A 21,826-nucleotide genomic window follows, 5' to 3' on the forward strand; every position below is an offset into this window, starting at 1 on the left:
GATGCATTACTTGATTTTAAACAGTATAAACACTTGTTTTACATAGCTATACCTGCAAATGGGGCCAACCTGAAGTGATCTAGCAGGACTTCATTTTCTGATTAAAATTCTATTTTAACTACACCCTGCATTATATACACACATACTCACCTAAAAGTAACTACACTAAAGTAAGTAGTTAAAGCAGAACTGAGAGCAGGCAGGCCCTTTATTGCAGTAGAGACACGTAGGGGTTTTACTAAAGCTGGAGAGTCCAAAATCAGACTCCCTTCTGCATAGAAACCAATCAGCTTCCAGGTTTCATTGCCAAAGCTTCATTGAACAAGCTGAGGTTAGAAGCCGATTGGTTTCTATGAAGAAGGGAGTCTGATTTTGGACTCTCCAGCTTTAGTAAATAAACCCCGTAATGTCTCTTCTGCAATGCTAGATAGAAGATGCAGGTGCAGGGCCTCGGAACTTTGAAGTTTACTAGGGAAGTATCGCAGAGTTTAGCTCTTTTAGCTAACAAGAGATACAGGCTTCAAGTGAGCATCACTAGTAGTTAAAAACATAGGCAAATGATGGCCCCAGTGACACAGACTGCAGAACTGCACACATGGTGGAAAGAGGAAAATAGTATATAGTGATATGTTACATCTTTGAGGTGTCATCCTGGGAGTTGACATTAAACACCCATGTTCTGTATAGAGAAGGCAAGCATTTGAAGAAACTTACTACTAGCAAGATCAAGGCACATTATTTCTGCACTAGTAAATATTTTTTAAATGACCTGACAGATCTTATCTGCTTAACCACAGATTCAGACACCTAAGAGCAAAATGTACATTAAATACACTTAATTTCTGAATAGAGATATAATCTTTATTAACACAAAACTGAATATTTAAAGCAAGATCTTTCATTTGAAAATTACCTGTCCGCAAATGAAAGTTTTATTACATAAGGACACCCTAACTGTCCTCTACCGATGCAAGTAACATGCACCCAACTCAACTGCTGCAAAATGAATAGATAAAAGCAAAAAGACTGCAAGACAGGTAAAAACAATACACTTTTATTCTAGAAGTCACAAATAGGTATCAAAATGAAGAGGCGGCAGAGGAAATGCAGGGTGCATAATAAACAGGCTTAAAGAGCTGGTGGCATGAAGGATGTTAAGGGGCAGACCTATGAGCCAACTATACACAATAGGCAGAAGGGGATTGTAGGGAATTTAGAACACTTAAGAGTCTTCCTCATTTGCACTGTCCCCCTCATCTTCTCCTTCCTCTGTTTCTTTGTCACCATCTTTAATTTCTTCAAGCTGATTGACAAGAAAAATAAATGTATACATTTATATCATTATTGCATACAATCTACAAGAACACATTTAGAAAAACACTTCTATAAAAGTCCCACCTAGACCTATAGTTACTTTTGGATAGCCACCAATGGCCAGACTGAATCATCTATACATTTGCATATGCAGCATTACTTTAGGTCTGTGGCACCAACTTGTGTGATGCACTCATGCAGTTGGACTTCCTTTTCAGTTTATTCTACATTATGAAAACCACAAAGCTATCAGCTAGCTTTGTACTGGAAATAGTAGTTGGACAGAACAAGAAGCTGGTCGAGTTACAGTTAAAAAAAAAAAAAAAAAAAAAAAAATGAAAAAGGTTTGGCTACAAATACAAATTAAAAAAGTGGTATTAAAGTCAAAATCTGACTTTACCCTACAGGTCGGTGCGTTCCAGGGTCATCTTGTACATGTTTAGAGCTGATCTCTTACTCAGTACTTTGGTTTACTTTCTGGAATCCGTTTTACACTAGGAAGTCTGTTTGAGGATTTTGTCAATTGGCAACTTATTTTAAGTTATGTGAGTAGATTGAGCACTATTTTATTCAATTAAAAGTCTTTGCAATATTGCACTATTGGTTCTCCTTTGTCTTCCTATAGAGCACGTTATGAGGAGAAATCCCTTAAGTTAGATGTAAGGAAACTCTTGTATATGGAGGAGGCTATGGAGAGGAAAATTTCCCTGGGAATTGGAGGATAATACTGTATCCATAAAGTGCAATTTATTATCTCTGGTGAGTGCGGAATACATCAGTATTCACAGGAAGGTGTGGATCCGTGGAGTCTTTTCTCTGTATTACACTTATCCTAAATTTTTTTGGAGCACTATTTGCATGTTTAAAAAAGGAGATTGTTTTTGGTTTCATCACTTTTTGTATTTGGACACAAATTTTATAGTTTTTTTCATTTTGATTGTTTTGGACATTTTATAACCAAAGAATTTACGATTTGTGTATAATTGTTGATTCATTTCATGTTTTGCACTGTTTTATTGTTTCACTACTTTAGAAATCAGTGCAGCTCCGACCAAGTTGGAACTGCACCGATATGACCACTGTAATTGCGTACAATAGGGTGCCCTACTTGTCATGCAATTTGTAAGTCACATGGCATGCAAATCACATTCCAATTCGCATCCAGCGTGACCAGGGTGTAACAGAACACTGAGCATGCTGCACCTCTATGACCATCCCATTCACAGCCCATGCATTCAAACAGCCGGAGTGCAAACCCAGAAAGACGACTGACCGAAGGTTACAACGTACTGCTGGAGGGCTCCATTTTTATGGAAAGTCTGTCACAATATGCTAGTATGCAATGCATACTAGCACATTATGCCGTTAAACTGAAAAGGAACCATTTGAACCATTTGCTTTTTTTTTCCTCTTACACTACCGCTTTAAGAGTAATGCCTCTTGCAGGCTTTGAGCACCATTATCTGCAGCTAAATATCATCCTCTCACCTGACAAACTAAGGCATTGAAGACAAATTATAAAAGGTTTTGCCTGATCAGTAAAAATTAAGTAGTTTTTTTCAAACAAGTGCCTACCGTGTCCTCTCCCTGATCATCATCATCAAGCAAGTCTCCCTCTTCGCCAGAATCTCCCCCTTCCTCTGCAACCATTTTAACAGTTGTTTCTTCCTTCTTAACAGAGGTGCCACTCTGCTCTTCATCCACTTTTGTCTCTATATATAAAAAGGGGGAAAAAAGAAAAATATATATATAAAAAAAATATAATAAAGGAAGAGGACATAATTATCAGCCTGCCAAACAGCGAATTTACTAATGCGTGACAAGGTTCTTCAATATTCCAAGCAAAATGCAGACCAAAACCCTGTACATCTTCCTTTAAAATAAAACCGTAATGATAAATAGGTGGGTTGAACCAGATGAGAACACAACACAGACTGATCCTCCTCCTTCAATACTTTTTCGTTATCAACCCATAACCAAGCCTGCAGATCAGAAGTCCAAAGTTCTTACCTGCATACTTGTTATAAGTAATTCATTCAAAGTACTGAAGCAAGAGGGTGGCATGTCAGCTAAGCAACTAGAACCTTCAGAAAAAGGGTTCGCAAAAGCAGCGATCGATCATGCTTTTCAGAGAACATGCACATTATATTTGCAATAGTAACAATTTGACCAGTCACTGGAACTGCAAAAATTCATGAAGATGCCTTTCACCAGCCTCAAAAGGACACAAATATTTCAAATTACACAAAAACACTTGTTCAAAAAAGAAGTTGTAGCATGAAAATGTGGCACAGAAAACCCGAGTATCTGTATAGACAAGAGTATATTTTAACCATCAAGAACATGTCATGGTAGAAAAATCTGCTGCATTTATTAGTGGTGTAAAAAAAAAAAAAAAAAAAAAATAATATGGCCAAAATGTGCAATTGTGCTAAAGGAAGCAGAAAGGAGAAAAAGGCCAGTCCATCAGTACACTGAAGGTGTATAAACTCTGGAGGACAGTGCAGCCTCCATGATTCAGCACAGAGATTGTAAATAGAAGGCAGTTAGGTGGTGACTAAAAAATATACTTATGTTCTGTACCTACTGGCTCCCAGGTTTTGAAGAGAATTTAGATTGGCGATTCTAATGCAAGACTAAAATCACATACAACCAAGATATTACTCACCTTGCTTAGATTGCTCACGTTCAATTCGCTCTAAGCTTTCCAGAAGAGAGTCTACTCTCTGTTTTATCTGACTGAGCTCCTTTTTAATTGTCTGAAGATCATCTCCCTTCACTAAAACAAAGAAAAAGTGAATTTAACAAACACACACAACCCCCCAAAACCCTACATACAGATACTATATTTTTAAAACTGGTAGTATTTAGCAAAAAAAGAAAAAAAAAAAAAAAAAAAAAAAAAAAAAAAAAAAAAAAAGACTGCACACACAGGAAAATTAGTAATATGTTTAGCAGATTGAGATTAAGTTTTAGCAGAACATAGCAAGAAATCTAATCCAGACACAGTTAAATCCACAGTCCAATATGCAAGTTGATAAACAGCATTTTGTTACAAGAAGAGATTACTTCATGTCTGCTCTAAACTGGCACTCATCTTTTAGACCATGACAAGAAACTTACATCTGCTAGACTTAGATGATCCACCCCGCTGACCACTTTTAGAGTTGAAGCTCTTTCCACGACGTGAGGTGTTACCAGAAACCCTCTGACGTTTTGATGGTACGACAGCTCGGGCAATAGGTGGTGGTGGGGGTACTCTGGCTGCAGAATATCTGTAAACAAGAATTTATCATTAGCATTGTTCGCAGAGGGTTCAGTTTCCACACAGTTTATTGGTATATAATTACCCGTCATAGTAGTCTCGCTGAAAATCATAGTCCAGTTCAAATGAAGACCTAGCAGAAAATACATAATAAAATGTTAAACTGCTATTGAAGAACAATGTGCAAGGGGATACAACTTGCATACTAATGGGGCCATTGTACAATAAGAGGTAAACACACAGTCTTTTTATAATGCAATACATTGTTTGGGACTATTGTACAAAATATATGCCATTTGATTTATAGATACAGTACAAGTTTAGTAAAAAAAAAAAAAAAAAAAAATTATTTACCCATACATATCTGCTGCTGACCGTTTGATTCCTCCCTTTCCTCTGTTGGCTTTGGGTTCAGCAGCAAGGTTAATGTCTAAAATGAGAGCAAAGTAAAGGGAGGAAAAAATAAGTGTACAAGTGAGGAAAATGCAAATCAACATTTTCAAATAAGTAAACTGTAACCCAAAATAACAGAAAGCACACCCCATTTTTGTAGGACTAAAATCCACAAATTTGGGTAATTTGAACTTTTACTTTAAAAACAATCTTTTCAGTCCCTTACCCAGGACTTGCCCAGCTATCATACGTCCATCTTCACCCGCTACAGCTGTACGGGCAGTGCGCTCATTGTTGTATTGTACAAATGCAAAACCCTTGTGTACGGAGCAGCCCACAATTTTTCCATATTTAGAAAAGATTGCTTCTACATCTGCTTTCTTCACCACTAACGTGTTTAGGTTCCCAATAAACACTCGGGAGTTCAAAGAACGGGGATCTGTTTTATTAGTAATGTTGCTTGCCATCATGTCCTAAACAAAGACAACCAGAGGAAGAGGACAGACTATTATGAAACACAGGAAACAAAACCAAGAAAACTACGAAGTCACAAAAGCATATACCCAAATCAATTTTAACTTTTACTTTTAATGAAGCCATTTTGCGTCAAATATATAGTTTGGCTAGTTTTACATCTACATTATATCTAGGATTTAAGTTTCTTTAAAGTGTATGTAAAGCCAACATCGGAGTTTTGGACAGAGTGGAGAAAGGTTAGAATCCATATCAAGTTTTTATTGCGGTGTCCTCAGAAGAGGAGACTCTATTTGTTTAGGGCACAAAAATAAAAAGGGGGGAGCTAACATTTGTCATATAAACAAGTGAGGACAACTGCTCTGGTGCCATGTCCAAAATATTGGGGGGGGGGACAAAAATAAAGCAAAAACCCAAATAAACCATGGCTATACATACACTTTATTCCAGTTAAAAGTCTACCTGAAGCCTCATTTATTTCTCTTTATAGTCCTACACTGCTAAGTTACGATCTTTTACGGATTTTCATTTTTAAATGCCTTTAAATTAGATAAAGCTTTTCTCACTTCCTACCCTCCTGCTCTAGACTTTGGCAGGGGAGAATCTATTCAGAATCTTTAGGTCACGATTGATCCTAGCCTGATAACACTGACCAAGTCTGCCAAGAGAAAGGCGTGCTCTGGGCACCATGGTCAAAGTTATTGTTACAAATGTTTGTCACAAGATCTCTGTGACTTTAATTGAGCTTAGGTTAGTAGCCCAACTAGTAAACTGTGAAATAATAGAACATGTTGACACTTTTTTAAAGCTGCTAGGATTTGTAGTAAATAAAATAACTTTCCTATAAACAATTACATGAAAACCCGTTTCAGACTCTTATGCTGGCCATACAAGTATAGATTTTCGTGTTTCACGTTCAATTTTCTAATCGTTAATGGGGTCAAATAGACATTTGTTGTTGACTTTTTTTGGACAATGTATGTGGATCTCAGTTAGGAATTACATTAATTTTAAAATCAAAATGTTAAAAGCAAGTAAACGTTTGTAATGACAGAGAAAATTAGTGTGTGAATGTTCGTACGAATATTCTCGTCCAAAAATCTACTAGTGTATGGCCAGCATTAGGGGTGCCATACATGTATCGAAATTCGGCTGGTCCCTGCTTATCTGGCTGAATTTTGATCCATGTATGAGCTAACAATAGGCTTGTGTACAAGCAGACTGTCGGGTTTTTCCCAAATGATCAGTGCCACCAGCTATAGCTGGCAGCACTGATCATTGTATTCTGTCAGGGGAGGAAGGGAAGTTTCCCTACCATCACAACACAACAGCATAGGCGAAGTGATTCTGCCATCCACATCAAGTGTGTGGATGGGGGAATCAGACCTTTTTTGTTCAACCTGCTGGCTGAAAATAATGTATGGCTAGCCTCTTAGTTTACTTCCACTTTTGCAATCAAATGTGAGAAAACCCCATTATATGTCTATATGCTCCCATTCATACAGCATGCCAATTTTTGCTTTAATATTTACCTTCTAGATCAGGGGTCCTCAAACTATAGCCCGTGGGCCACATGCGGCCCGCCGAGGACATTTATCCGGCCCGCCAGGCAGGGGCGTATCTGCCGCAAGGCAAGGGACTTAGGTTTGGCAGGTCGGGAGAGCTCAGCAGGGCTTGGGCGGGATCAGCAATTCTAGAACAGGGGAAGGTGGGCTCGGCTTATGAACCCGCACCACTCACATGGCCTCTCTGCAGCCAGCCGGCCATCTATTCTGATCAGTGCATGCAACTGTCACGGCCGGAGGGCGGAGCCTAGAGCTGACCATGAAGAGGGGGAGAAAGAGGAGACTCCATCGCTGCATGTCGGGTATCACGGCCACAGAGCCTAGATAAGTGCAATAGATGATCGATCTCCTCCCTCTCTCTCCCTCTTTACATTGTACACAGATCTGACCCAACAAGGTATCCTGCATTTACTGTATATTTCGCTCCATTAGACACACTTGGGGGGGAAATGTCTGTGCGTCTTATGGAGCGGCCGGCCCAGTATTCCCGCCGCCGTATGTCCGCAGTCTCTGGTCATCTCCTGTACTATGTCCGCAGTCTCTGATCATCTCCTGTACTATGTCCGCATTTGTTCATAGGTTTTATGTTTGTTTTTTTTTTAAACTATAGTTTGGCCCTCCAACGTTCTGAGGGACAGTGAACTGGCCCCGTTTAAAAAGTTTGAGGACCCCTGTTCTAGATGTTTCCAATGAGAAGATGCCATGGCTGACTGCAAGGTTTTTGAACAATGTTTGAGTATGTATTAAACTTGACCTCTAACATCCAATGAAGAAAGACTAGCAACTACAGTTGGGCCTTTGTTAGGACAGGACAGATGGGGAAATTTATTAAAACTGGAAAAATGTAAAATCTGGGGCAGCTGTGCATAAAAACCATTCAGCTTCAAGGGTCTATTGTCAAAGCTTAAAGTGGTTGTAAAGGCTGAAGGTTTTCTTACCATCAAGTGTTCAATGAATGCAGTAGCTCCCCCAGCCCCCCCCCCCCCTTAATACTTACCTGAGCCTCATCGCAATCCAGCTATGCGAATGGCAGCCTGAGCTGGTCTCTGCCTCAGCTAATTTGGGGGGAGGGGGGAGAGAAGATGGGGGCAATATAGATATGTTTGCTATCTTGCAAAAAATATAAAAACAAACCTTTAGAATCACTTTAACTGAACAAGCTCAAGTTGGGAGCAGATTGGCTTCCTTGCACAGCTGCACCAGATTCTGAGTGCTCCAGTTTTAGTAAATTTCCCCCATAGTGTTAAAATCTAGTTACAATTGATAAAGATTTGCCTTCAACATACAGACCGGGTTAATTATGGAAAACACAGCTACCCAGCCCCCATAAAAAAAGTTTTTTCCCTGCTGGAGGGTCCAGAATAGAACATCTAAAAAAGGTAAATTTAATTTTTTTCTTTCCAAGTTATGCTCTGTGTGAACGGGGACAAGTATCAAATATAAATTATGTAGGGATGCACTGAAACCTTTTGGACAAAAAAACCCCTATCGGCCTCCAGCCGATACGAAAACAAGCCCAGACAGGTGCCAAAAATACCCCCCCCCCCCTCCCCGCAGCCTTAACCGAGAAACCATCGAACGATCCCGGTGCTAGGCAGACATAAGCGAAGGAAAGATGGCCTCCACTCATCTCTATGCCTTTGGAGGACCAGAGCGACATCACTTCTGGTTCCTTGTAAACTAGGCTTTTTTTTTTTTTTTTTTTTTTTTTAAGATCAATGCTTTTAATTGACCCCATATTTCTCCATAAAGAGGACCTGTCACTGCTTAGTCCTATCACAAGTAATGCATGCAAAAAAAAAAAAAATTTTTAAGTGCCCCCGTGTTCGTGCGTAGTGTGGACCGCATATGTAGGCCATGCCCATATATGCAAACGGAGATAAAAACCACACGTGAGGTATCGCCACAAACGTCAGAGCAAGAGCAATAATTCTAGCACTAGATCTACTCTAACTTTAAACTGATAATCTGTACATATTTTTAATACATCACCCATGGAGATTCTTAAATACCGTCGTTTTGACGCCATTCCACGAGCGTGCGCAATTTTAAAACATGCCATGTTTGGGATCTATTTACTCGGTGTAACAATAATTGGGGTATATATAGTGTTTTTTTAACCATTAAAGTGTATTTTCTTTCCATAAACATTCCATTTGAAAAATATATTAAAATTTTTTAAAACTGTTTATTTCGGTTTTCAGCCAAGTGCATCCTGAATTTTTGGTTTCGGCGCACCACTAAATGTGGGTATATCCCAATTTGGCTGCAAAAGTGGAAATATACTTAAAAGTGGTTGCAAACCTCAGACATTAATTCTGAACAAAGCATATCCTTCTAAAGTGTGTACTGTCTCAATCCAGAGCATTAAGTATCATTTCTCTCTGCCACCTCCTTCCTCTGCTATCAGCACGAGTTACTTCTGACAAGTTTTCCTGACACCATGAGATAAAAAGGTGTGGGGAGGGAGCTCCAGCATACAGTCTGTGAATGACAGTCTCAGCTCTGTTACTGTGTGAAGGGGCGTGGGGGTGTTTCTTCCCTCACAACAGCTCTCCTCACTGAGCTTTACAGTATGTAATTTTAGCTCCCTGCCACATGCTTTTTGAAAGCTCAGACAAGTCGTATAAATTCTGCACTTTGAATGTTTATAGATAGGAGATGGCAGTATATAAACAGGTACAACTTACGCAGAAGTATTTGTTTTGTCTCTGTGCCTCACCTAATGCTAATCACTTCACTGGGTATACGTAAGATTTACATACCACTTTAAAGCTGAAATATGGCCAAAACATTTTTATTTTTTACATTTGCACAGTAAAAATAAGTTACCTCTATTGAAGTGTGCCCCATCCCTGGCTGCTGCAGCTTTTTCTTGGCATGAATTCCACTGTTTGCAGCAACCATAAAAAGCACTGCAATTTTGTTTTCACTGAATGCAAGGCATTTAGTGATAGGAGGAAGAAGATTGTGATGCTCATCCGCACCTCCTCCATTCACCGTACGTCTATTGTTCAGTGAAATGAAAACCAGGCTTTTTCTGAATGGAGGAAGTGTGACCTCTTGTGATATCTGTGCTACTCAATGCTGGATGTTTGGTACGAACAGAAGAAAAAGCTGTAAGCAAACCAACTGCAGCAGCTTGAGATGGGGAACATTTCATTAGTGGTAACCTATTATCATAAAAACACATGACTAAAAACTCCACCAACCACCATTTTTTTTTTATAAGTCAAATGTTTATAGTACCCACATGCCTTTAATGCAGGGATTTAACGTGTCCATGCCTATAGAAGCAATAGTTTTATGTGTCCTCCTCAGAATCTTATCTGAGCAGATCAGAAAATAAATACTCGCTTACCAATTGAGCTGGACCAAGCCTATGCATTCAGATATAATACTGCATGTGAAGTACAATTACATCTGAATAAATAAAAAAAGGTAAGATCAGTTTTCACTTGCAGCAGTGCTTCAGGTAAAAATCTGATTTTGGTGAACCTGGCACAGCTAACAGTCAGGAAACTCAGTATTGTTTTATACATCTAAATATAATTATACATCCACATGATGTATACAAAGAACTGAATGCATTTTATTTTACCTTAATAATCAGCCTTACCATGAGTGAAAAGGAACGGAATACCGGGTCTTGATCCCTTCTTTGAAGCTGGTTGTCAGCGGTGGGACAAAGGAGCGGGATGTGGAATGGGGAGTGGCAGGGAAGGGGCCTAAATGAAGGGATATTAACTGGCAACTGTCAAAAATTCCACTGCCCACAAGTGGTAATGCACAGTAGGAAAACATTGCAAAAGGTTCCAACAGTATTACTAATCAACAATATCAAAACCTGTTAAGTTATACGCAGTTTAATTCTAGCTTTCAACAAAGCAAGAAAAAAAAAATACTGACATCTACACATAGCAACAGGGAGAAAAACTTATACCCTGGACCAAAAATTATGGATTATGCATATTTGAAAAGGATAGAAAGACTCTCCTTCCCAATCCAACCCCCACCAGGAAAAAATTAAAAATAAAAAATAAAAAAAAACATTGAGAAAAATCAGCATCAGTACCAACATTTATACATATAAATATAAAAACAAAAACTATAAAAACTAAAAATAAAAAAATATCAGAAATACAGCAAATGTTAAAAAGGAGACCAGTAAGGCAGGAAAATGGTTTTGAAAAATAAAAATTAAAAAAAAAAAAAAAAAAAAAAACAATTTTTAAAAACACATGAAAAGCGAGACTTACTGTAGTTGACGTTTCAAAAAAAATTCTTCGCTGTGAAAAAAAAGGGGAAAAATTATGAAAATAATCCAAATCAGAAAAAAAAATGTAGAGTACTTTAAAAATTCCATTTAAAAATTCTAGCTATTCTTAAAAAAATGTAGCATGTCATATCAAAGTGTCATTTATCACCATCAGGTTACACACCCCAAAAATTCTGCACTGAAGGGATGGGAAAGGGAGGGTGGGGGGTGGGGAGGAGGTGAAAGGCTGTTCATAGCACTTGACAAGTGCAGCATTTTCTGTTTCTGTGCCCAATAAAAATAAAATTCAGAATGATGGATTGGCTGGTATTTAAAAAGGGAGGTTGGTAAGCTCCTGTGTTCAATGCAACCTCACTGTTGTATAACAATTTCAGTTCCTTTCACTTAAAAGTAACTGAACTGCTACATGTGCACTTTGAAAGACGATCCTAGAGGAAATAATGAAGGGCAAGGAGCGTGGACATTATTTAAAATTCAGCCACAACAGGTCAGGGAAGGATGGGGGGAATTTGGAGAACTGCTCAGATCTCTGTCCTGTGGAAAGGAGAAGGGGAGAATAGTTTCAGATTGATGGAAACTGGAATGAGGGATATTGGGGTAGGAGAAACAAGCCACCAACAAACATGTAGCATTTCCACCACTCAAACATATGTGAAAAAAATTTCCAACCAAAAGTGCGGCTTTTAGTTCATAACAGCTACTTTTACACCAACATAAAAAGAACAAAAACACAGAAGGTAGGTGAACAGATTACTCTCACACACACACTATACTGGAGATTAGTTATAGTGCTCCAATAAAAAAAAAAAAAAAGTTATACTTCTCACAGACATTATAAACATTGCAGGAAATGTACTAAAACTGGAGCAGATGTGCATAATAACCAGCTTGTAAAGTTAAGCTTTGAATGTAAAAATCTAAAGTTGGTTGCAGACTAGTTGTCGTCATGCACAGCCGCTTCAGATTCTGCCTGTTCCAGTCTAAAGCCCAGCACACGATGATAATATCGGACGAATGATTGTCTTTTTTTTGTTTTTGCATGCTAGCATAAAAAATTAAGAGGTTGCTAAAGTTATGAAAATTCTCGGACAGAATACCACTTCAGAAGTGATGTAATGTGTTGTATTCTTTCACTTCTGAGCATGCGTGGTCTTGCTCTTCCGATTTTTTTCAGACAACTACTGTACTGAGCAAATATTGTTCGTTCTCGTATCACATGAGAAAAGTGACGTTTGTCCCATCGGATATTGTCGTATGAACTGTCATGTTGGGCTCTCGAAATCTGTGTACTAATGATCAGATTCTCGGATGATGACTCCGAAAGAGGTATTTTTGTCCGATTTTCTCATCGTGTGTACAGGCCTTTAAGCAGACCACGGATGAGTCCAGAACCCAACGAAAATTCTCGTCAATCATGCGTTTTTCGCATCACTACTGTGCCAGTTGCACCACACGATTTTCACGCTGCAATCAATGTGCCAGATCCAACGTGCTTTTTTTAAAAGTAAGATTAAACATAATGATGCACAATCATATGCACAATTTTCGTTTTTTGATCTACAGATTGGTCAGTTTTAAACTTGTCTATGGCCAGCATTAGTAAATTCCTCTCATTGTATCACACAAATCTATTCCCACAGTAATTGGGAAAAGAAAAAAAATTAGAGGCACTTTAAAAATGCTTACCAAACCCCCAACATCTTTCAAAATATAGCTATGTACACATCTATGCATAAAATTTGGGAGAGTATCAAAACTGAAAAATGCATTGTGATGTTTGGAGGTTTCTATCTTTGTTTTGATGACGTCTATTGTTCCACCTAAACGGTCTCTGGAATCCGGTCAAAGCCTCTCTTAGGCTGGCCATACACTATACAATTTTCTTGAGAGTTTTGCTTTAGATTTACCAAAAACCATACAATATGAGGTCAAACCTAAACACTTTCAAATTGTATCCATTTAGGCAGACCCTTGCACTACATAGTTGAAGGTAAATCTAAAGGAAATTGGGCAGAACAATGTAAGAAAACTGTATAATGTATGGCCAGCCTTAATCATCTTTCCAGTGTGTATCAGGGACCCCCCCCCCCCCCCCCAATACCACTTTATTTCTACCACTTCAGTTTTTAGGTTGTAGATGGAAAGACAGTACAGAGTCTTTCACACCACAAACAAAAGCGCACAAGCTTTATACTAAACCTTTCGGAGAATCAGATGTGGCTTCCGGATCAGAGATTAAAAATTTTAAGAGTCCATTTGTACCGCTCTACTGCGTTAACGTGTATCGTGTACCAAAGAGGTGCATGTCGCATTTCTGGCAGTGCAATGCAAATTCAATAGCAAATGTGTTAAGGAGCCATTCCATGCAACAGGGTGAACTGGCCCTAACAGAATGGGCTTCTGTATATAGAGTCCACAAAAAAACATATAGAAAGCTGCTGGTAGCTTCACTTTAAAGAGACTCTTTCCAACCTGGTAACAGGTATGAAATGCACGCATTTCTGTTGGCCTTTGTCAGAAAGATTTATGCCAGGAAGAGGGTAATGAAAAGTGTTCACAGGAATCAAGAGCAGGCTACAAATTAAATATACTTCAGATTACCAGATAGATTTCCCTTTTATTTTACCTGGTGATCTTGCCAGAAAACACTTCCTGTCCTAAAGAGAACACTGAGCCCCACTGTGTGCGTCTATGGACGCACACAGCCAAGTGAGGGAAAGTGCCTCCATGAACACTCCCACAACAGCCAGCTTGCTATAGGGCACTCGAGGAGGATGGAACGTGGGTGGGGGATTACAGACAAAGAGGTAAGAGACAGCTCTGTTCAATCACCAGATCAGGTAAATGAAACATGTTATTTCATGTAAAAAACAGCTTTTACCACTTTAAAGTGGATCTAAAGGCTCAAGGTTGTTTTTTTACCTTCATTCATTTTATGCATGAAGGTAAATGAAAAACCTTCTATGAGTAGCAGCCTCCCCAAACACTTACATGAGCCCCATCCCAATCCACTGATGTCCACGAGAGCCTCAGTTCTCTGGGGGACTCTCACTCCTGATTGGCTGAAGCAGCAAGAGAGGGAGGGGGCGGGGTGTGTGAATGGGTACATAGGCTCGGGGGCGCACCTGCTCAGGTGTTCACATAGCAAGCTGCTTCGGCTGCTCTCTGCAAAACCACTGCAGAGAGCTGGCAAAAAAATAAGAACTTAAAATACTAAAGTATTACTACTATCTTTTACCCTAAAATCACATCCTCACCCACCCAGCAATTTCCTGCTGTGATCCACTTCCACACACTAGGTTCTATGACGCAATCAGGAGCCAGCTGTCTTTTCAGAGTTCAGGCAGCCAGCCCCCTGATGGTGCGCAACAGGTCCACATTCCCCCATCCACAGCCTGTAGACTGAAGCCTTCTGGAATATGTGATGTGCATATTCCAGGAAGCTTCACAAGAAGGGGCACATCACTCATCTAGGTGAGAATGGAGGGGGTGAACTATATAGAAAAAAAAAAACAAAAAACAAAGGCAGCTTTGGGGGGGGGGGGGGGGGGGAGAGACTATTACTTTAAGTGTATTCTTAACTTTTACCCTAAAATGGCATCCTCACGCACCTAGCAAATCCAGCGATGTCCTGCTTTGATTCACTACCACACACTGCAATGTGGGAGATACTTTTCCCCCAAAATGTCCACCAAGGAGTTTGCAGGAGCAAGACTACCCAATAAATTCACTTTAGAGGTAAAGAGCAAATAGGGACTGACACTGTATGAAAAGCACGCGTTGCTCTATAATGCAACACAAGAGAACAAACTAGCTGTAACACGCCACAAGCAATGAAGTGAAACCAGTCTTAGGGCTTCCTGTGACCAGTTTTCATTGTTCTTTCCCAGTCACATTGGAGAAACACTACTCTTAGTCTGAATAATCCTAACAAAGTTCAACAGCAAGTACAGCACCCCTCAGAAACACCACAGCAGGTACACAGACCTAGAAACATATGCCATGTGAGAGATACATATCCCTTTGATACATCGCTACTGAATTAAGATACGGTTACAGAGGAAGACCCAGCACCAGCAATATCAGAATATTTACACAAAAATGGCATATGACTCTGGCATACATTTAAGAGTCCACATCTGTCGGTGAGTGGGATCACTGGTGGGGAGCACAGACACTGACAGTTTACACTTTAAAGAAAAGGAAATCGGATCCTTTAATGCTGCAGTCTCTCTTCACCATAAGATCACTGCTCCAAAGATCTGTACAGTAATAAGCAGCCAGACACTCTACATTAGTAGTAATTAAGTAAATTAGTGCTGTATTCCTCCTCGTCAAAAACATAACCCCCCCCCCCCCAAAAAAAAAATTGCAAAAAATAAAATACCTGTTAATGCCACCCCAAGCACGTTAGAAGGCTCGCTACAAACACGCAAATCTGCATGCCTGAAAATGTTCTGAAGTTTCTTTGATGTGTTTGTTGCACATAGGGCAGCCCATTCAATTGGGCATGTGAATGGGGGTTCCTGTTATGTTAGGTGTGAATGGGGTCTAAAGCACAGTCCATATGTCTTGTATGTTGTGCAAATGGATGAAAAACAAACTGAGGCCTCAGCAGAATAAGAATAAATAAATTACATGCAAGTTACAAATAAATATAATAAACTACAGGCAAGCAATTTATTGTATGCAAATGCATACTCATTTTACTGAGGCCTCAACAAGTTTTTCATGTATCTGCACAGCACTGTTTGGCTTTAGGCATTTCAAACCTTTGTAAAGAAAATTAAGAGACTACTTTTTTTCCTTTTTATACATTTTCCTGTTTGTTACTTCCTGTGCTTAAGTGTCTTTATTGTCACACTGATTGTTTTTGAGCAGGAGCATAGGCTGCTTTCACACCCGAGTGATTTTTGGCATTCTTGAAGCTTTTTTTTTTTTTTTAAACACAAACAAGCGTTTTTTAAAAACATATTTCAAGTATTTTACAGGTCCATGCACACTGGGCATAAAAAATGCTGCTTATACAAGCGTTTTTTTTTTTCCTTTGGCTTGTAAAAGCAGCTCTATGTTGGCCTGTGTCCAAATACATTACAGAATTTATAGGCATATTTTCAGAGGAGCATTTAGGAGGCGAAAAACCCCCAAAAACCTTCCTTGCGATTTTTGAGGAACGTTCGGGCAGAAAAAAAAAAAAAAAAACTTAACATCCATGAAATGTGCATATAAGGAGCTTTCAGTGTTTAAGCGTACATTAAAAACTGAGGAGAGAGAATGTTTTGGAAAAAAAGCATTTATAAAAGCAAATACCCACAAATTCTCAAACACTGGTGCAATAGGAGCCACTATGAGCATTTTTTATGCCTCTTTATTCCTCCCCTAGTGTGCATGGATCCTACATGTGTATTCAAGCTTCAGCATTCTAGTTATTGGACTTGCTATATTGTTTGCTTTGTACATTTACAGGCACTCCTATTAAAGTCTATAGGGCCAAAACACCCCACTCTGTTTTAAAAGTAGCTCATGCACCTTTTGGATCATCAGGTAGTGCCTGAGTGCTCAAAGAAATGACACCATTCAAACTTGGTTGCTGAGAGTTTGAGTCTTGAGCTTAAGGGCCTGTTTACACTATAGGAACGCAGTCCAGATGCGTTTCTGCACATGCTTTTTTCATGCATTCCAGTGTGTTTTTTCCTCTATCAATTTAAATAGGGTCATGTGCGTTCCAGTGCATTTTACTGTATTCCAGTACAGCTCTGTGCAGAAACAAATGCAGCCTGTTGTACTTTTTTTTCTGCACCCAGAACGCACTGGAACTGCAAGCACTGATATGAACTATGACATTGATAATCATATAACCTATCTTCTGTGCGTTTGGATGCAGAAAAACAGCAACTGAAATGCATGTAGTGTGAACCAGGCCTTAAGCTGGCCATACACGGATTGAATTCCGAAAGAAATTTTCTTTCAAAAATCTTTTCTAAGAGTTTTTGTTCTAATTTCGCACTATCAGTGGGCCACAGAAATGGCTGATTTTTGTCCATCAACTTTCGGCATGCTGGAACTTTTTTGAATAATGAACAAATTTCTAATCAATGATGGGAGAATTGTGCAAGAAATACAACCGAAAAAGAAATTAGCATAAGTTGTGAAAAGAAAATTCTTGGCCACAAATTCTTTTCCTTAACAACATGAGGTGAAATTGAAGGATTGGCTGGTCAAATTTCAAAAATCAAAATGGTGGCACCATCGGATTACAAAACGCACAATATTTCCACTTTTCTTAAAATTTGTTTGGAATTCAATGTATGGCCTGCATTAGGATGCACAACGCTCAGGTGGGATTAGAGCCTCAGTCTAGATCAGTAGGCTCCAAACTGGCCCCAGTGCCTGGCCATACTGGTGTGATTTCAGGTGCAATTGAAATCGCATCTAATGAATGTCAGTGTCTTAACATTTGCTACAGCGTGATCTCTAAAGTACTTCTTGCATTACTGTTTCTACAGTTTATTGTGATTTCACATATATAAGATATAATGGAAAAATTGCACTACAAATTGCAAGAAATCGTTGAAAATCTTCATAAGTCCTAATAAAGTCTACACAAATTAAGCGATTTTAAATCACAGAGGTGTGGCCAGTGAAACTCAAAAGCAAACAATATTGCAGTTTACCAATGGTTATGATGGCTGCATTAGTTTTCTTTTTTCGACTTATTTTCACCTGGTGATCTGGCCAGTAAATCTGTTTTCCAAAAGAACAAGCTCTCTTACATAGAGAGGGTTGACACACCATTTTACACTGGCAGCGGTGCTTACAGTGATCAGATTAATGCAAAACCTTTATCCGAAAAAGGGGTTTTTTGTAATCGCTTAAAAAGCGTTATATGGAGTTTGGCTCTAATTTATATCTAAAGCTGACCATACATTATACAATCGGCTTGTGCAAATTTTCCTTTAGATTTACAAAAACCATAAGGTCAATCCTAAACACTTTCAATGTGTATGGAATTAGGATGGCCCTTGCTGTACATAGTTGACGGTAACTCTAAAGGAAGTTGAAGAAAACTGTATAATGTATGGCCAGCCTTATTTATTTATTTCAGGTACTTCTATAGTGCCGTCAATTTACACAGCGCTTTACCTATATATTATAAATCATATCAGTCCCTAACCCACAAGGAGCGTACAATCAAATGTCCCTAGCTTACATTCATACATACACATTAGGGCCAATTTAGACAGGGGCCAATTAACATACCAGCATGTTCTTGGAGTGTGGGAGGAAACCAGAGTACCCGGAGGAAACTCATGCAGGCACAGGGAGAACATGCAAACTCCAGGCAGGTGGTGCCGTGGCTGGGATTCGAACCAACAGCCCTAGTACTGCCAGGCGGAAGTGCTGACCATTTAGCCACTGTGCTGCCCAGCTAGTACTAACACTTTCCAGACAGGTGCCCCTGTGCTCCTTCATCCAGAGTGGGGGCACTCTATTATAGGTGTGTTACTAGCCAGATCACCAGGTGAAACAAAACCTAAACAAAAAAAGAAAAATGCAGCCACATCTAGTGATTATTAAGCTTTACACTACTTTAAGGTTTAGATCTAACAATTTAACACGGGGGAATGCAAATTAGTCTCCACGCACACTGGGCATTTTAATAATGCTGGTAACGATAGCTTTGTGAAGTCACAGTAAAGATGTGAGTTTTTCAGCATTTTTGTATTCACGTTTAGCCAAGTTTTTTTTTTTGCAAAAAATTTTTTTTGGTAAAAAAAAAAAAAAAAAAAAAAAAAAGGGGTTCAAAAATGCTGGTTTGCCACGATTTATCGTGTTTTCACAGCTAAAAAAAACTCCTCTAAACCCCCACTACTTCTAGTTTTTTTTCCAGCCAAAAAACACTGCTTACAGTCCATGTGCATGGACACATAGGATAACATGCTGGGGGGGGGGGGTTTACTGGCTGTAGAAAAACCGTCAAAAGCCAAAAACAGCCACTGTAAAAGCATCCAGTGTGCATGAGGACTAAGATCGTCGTGTCTATGGTGCAGAAGATACACCTCCCAGCTTGCTATGGCAACAAGACGACTTCCTCCTGCCTGGGACACACATGGGCCCCAAGGATGAATGGCTGAAACGAATCACGTGCATTGAGATTTGCGATCCCTTATATTCAAACCTTTTCCCACACAGGCCTGTAGCAACACGTGGAAAAATACACGAGATGGGAACAGATGGAAGGGAAAAGGCACATGAACATGTGATCGTAAAGTACAATCAGGAAGTGCTGCTGCACATGGCTTCTTAGGTCAGGCAGGGGTTAAAGGAAATCCTAGAGAATAAATGAGCTCGATGGATGGGATATGAAGGCCTCATACATTCTACACGGGATACAAGGCACACAGACAGCGGGCGGACACATGAGAAGCGCTCATAGGATGTGTCGCAGACGTTCGGGCCTATACTGCGGCCTCTCCCTAGGTGGCCATTTTCACATACTGCTGGCGCCGTCCACTTACCTCGTTTCTTCGGATTAATGACCAATGCTGCCACAAGCGCGTGACGCGGTGACAACGAAGGTGAGTAGACCAAGGGATACGAAGAGTAATAAGGATAAATGAACCGGGGAGCACGGAGCAAAGAACGACGACTGCTGTTGCTTCTTCTGCACAAAATGGCGGTGAATGAACGTCCTCTCTCACTGCGCAGCTCACCAAGAGATAGACGTAATCAGAGGCGAAAGACTATTCGAAAGCTGACTGGACTACACGACAACCAATTACAGCATGACGGTAAGAGCCGCGCCAATGAAAAGCAAAAGGCGGGTTCTTAGGTGGAGGATCGTCTCCTTGGAAACAAGGGCAGCCAATGAAAACAATGGATGAGTACCGGCTTTTCTTTACCGAGGTGACGTCGGTGGGGGTTGCTATGAAGAAGGCAAAGTAGGGTGTTGTAACCTGATTGGCAGGGAGCTTGCTGAGAGGTTTCAGCGGGCTTGTGAGCAGCCTATTGTGTGAAGGCGCAGCGCGGGGTTTTCCTGGCTGCCATGCAGGAACATTCATTAATAGAACGCCATGCCTGTGCGCATGGCTGTTGCATACAGTTCCAGAGCATTGCAGGCCTGAATAAATCCATATCACAAAAATGGTATAGCAGCAAGGATTGCTCTCCTCATCAATGGACTGTTCAGCTGCTGCTGATAGGAATCGCACAGGAGAGTGTACATTGGACATCAAGCCCGAATGTTTTTGCTTTAGATAGAGTAGGGAAGAGTTAAAACCCCATGCAGGTTCTTTTTATTCATTTTTTTTCTGCTGTTACCATCATGGAAATTTCCCTTTGATTGCTATTCCAGAGACATAAAAGGAAGCGAGAGGAAATTTCTTAATACCAGGGCAAGTCACCTTTTATACGTCGGTCGTACTGGGTGCAACTTGGCATTCGATTTGCATGCCAGGCGACTTGCAAATTGTATGCCAAGTTACACCCAATTGTCCGCAATTACAGCGGTCATATCGGTGCGGTTCCAAGTTGGTTTTTTCATCTGACATAAGTTTAATCAGCCGATTTTCGCTCTGTTAGTGGGTCAATGGCACCGGCAGATTTTCGCAGTTCCTCCCTTTTTTGGTGATCGGGCATGTTGGAAAATTCGTGAAAAACGACCGATTTTTGACTCGATGGTCAAATCGTACAACATTTTTCCAAAAAGAATATGCGCATGAGCCGTGACCTGGAAGGAACAGAAGTTTTGCATGTTATATGGGGTGAACTTTATGAGTTGGTTGGCCGGTTTTTGAAATCAATGATGTCACCATCGGATTACTGAGCAAACGGCATTTCTGAATTTTGGACGAAAAATCATTAGGAGTTCAAACCATGTATAGCCTGGATTAGGCCCCTTTCACACAAAGGGCAGGTCCGAGTAGGTCTACCTGTCCAGTTTTTCATGTGGATTTGATTGGACCCTCCATTCACCTTGGGGTTGCCACCTCATTCATTTAAAACTGGACACATTTTAATTACACAGGTTCTGCAGCTCATTAGGCCCCCGGTCACATCAGGTGCAACTTGGCATGTGATTTGCATGCCCTGCAACTTGCAAATCATAAGCCAAGTCGCACCCTATTGTCCGCTATTAGAGCAGTCATATCGGTACGGTTCTGACTTGGTTGGAGCAACTCAGATTTCTAAAGTAGTATATACGCTACTTTTGGTGCGATTTGTATACACTTATGTGTCAGATGTCTTGCAAATTGCAACAAAATCAGCAAGTCACCCGATTTCGAAATCGGGCAACTTCACTGTAAGTTGCACGATTTCAAAATCGGCTTTGATGTGACCGGGGTGTCAGGTGGTAATTAAACTCAGTGCCTTATCTGTATTAACCCCTTGGCCCTCCTGACTCTTTACCTTTTGGGGTGCCAGGAGGGGTTTAGGGTCATGTGACTGCCTTGATTGGCTCAAATGGAAAGAATGCTACCAGCACACCAAGGATCTCCAGTTATGGGTCCTTTCACACAGGGCAGACCCATTTAG

General features: G+C 40.1%; 1 protein-coding gene across 3 annotated transcripts; it reads right to left on the reverse strand.

Moving 5' to 3' along the window:
- Nucleotides 1–1,038: 1,038 nt before the first annotated feature.
- Nucleotides 1,039–19,954, reverse strand: HNRNPC (heterogeneous nuclear ribonucleoprotein C). Of its 3 annotated transcripts, XM_089687016.1 has the most exons (10): nucleotides 19,810–19,918; nucleotides 11,271–11,300; nucleotides 10,631–10,739; nucleotides 5,199–5,445; nucleotides 4,934–5,009; nucleotides 4,665–4,712; nucleotides 4,438–4,589; nucleotides 3,983–4,093; nucleotides 2,890–3,026; nucleotides 1,039–1,303 (listed from the first exon to the last, which is right to left on the reverse strand). In XM_089687016.1, the coding sequence occupies exons 3-10, from the start codon at nucleotides 10,631–10,633 to the stop codon at nucleotides 1,223–1,225; spliced, it is 855 nt and encodes a 284-aa protein (XP_089543142.1). In that variant the 5' UTR covers nucleotides 10,634–10,739; nucleotides 11,271–11,300; nucleotides 19,810–19,918; the 3' UTR covers nucleotides 1,039–1,222. The 3 variants fall into 3 exon arrangements, with proteins under 3 accessions (XP_089543142.1, XP_089543143.1, XP_089543144.1); XM_089687017.1 differs by lacking the exon at nucleotides 11,271–11,300 and having other exon boundaries at nucleotides 19,810–19,954; XM_089687018.1 differs by lacking the exon at nucleotides 10,631–10,739 and having other exon boundaries at nucleotides 19,810–19,912.
- Between the last annotated feature and the right edge of the window lie 1,872 nt (nucleotides 19,955–21,826).

This window comes from Staurois parvus, unplaced genomic scaffold (assembly GCF_062004578.1).
Source record: "Staurois parvus isolate SC_StPar_1 unplaced genomic scaffold, SC_StPar_1.0 ptg000415l, whole genome shotgun sequence".
Classification (NCBI taxonomy): domain Eukaryota; kingdom Metazoa; phylum Chordata; class Amphibia; order Anura; family Ranidae; genus Staurois; species Staurois parvus.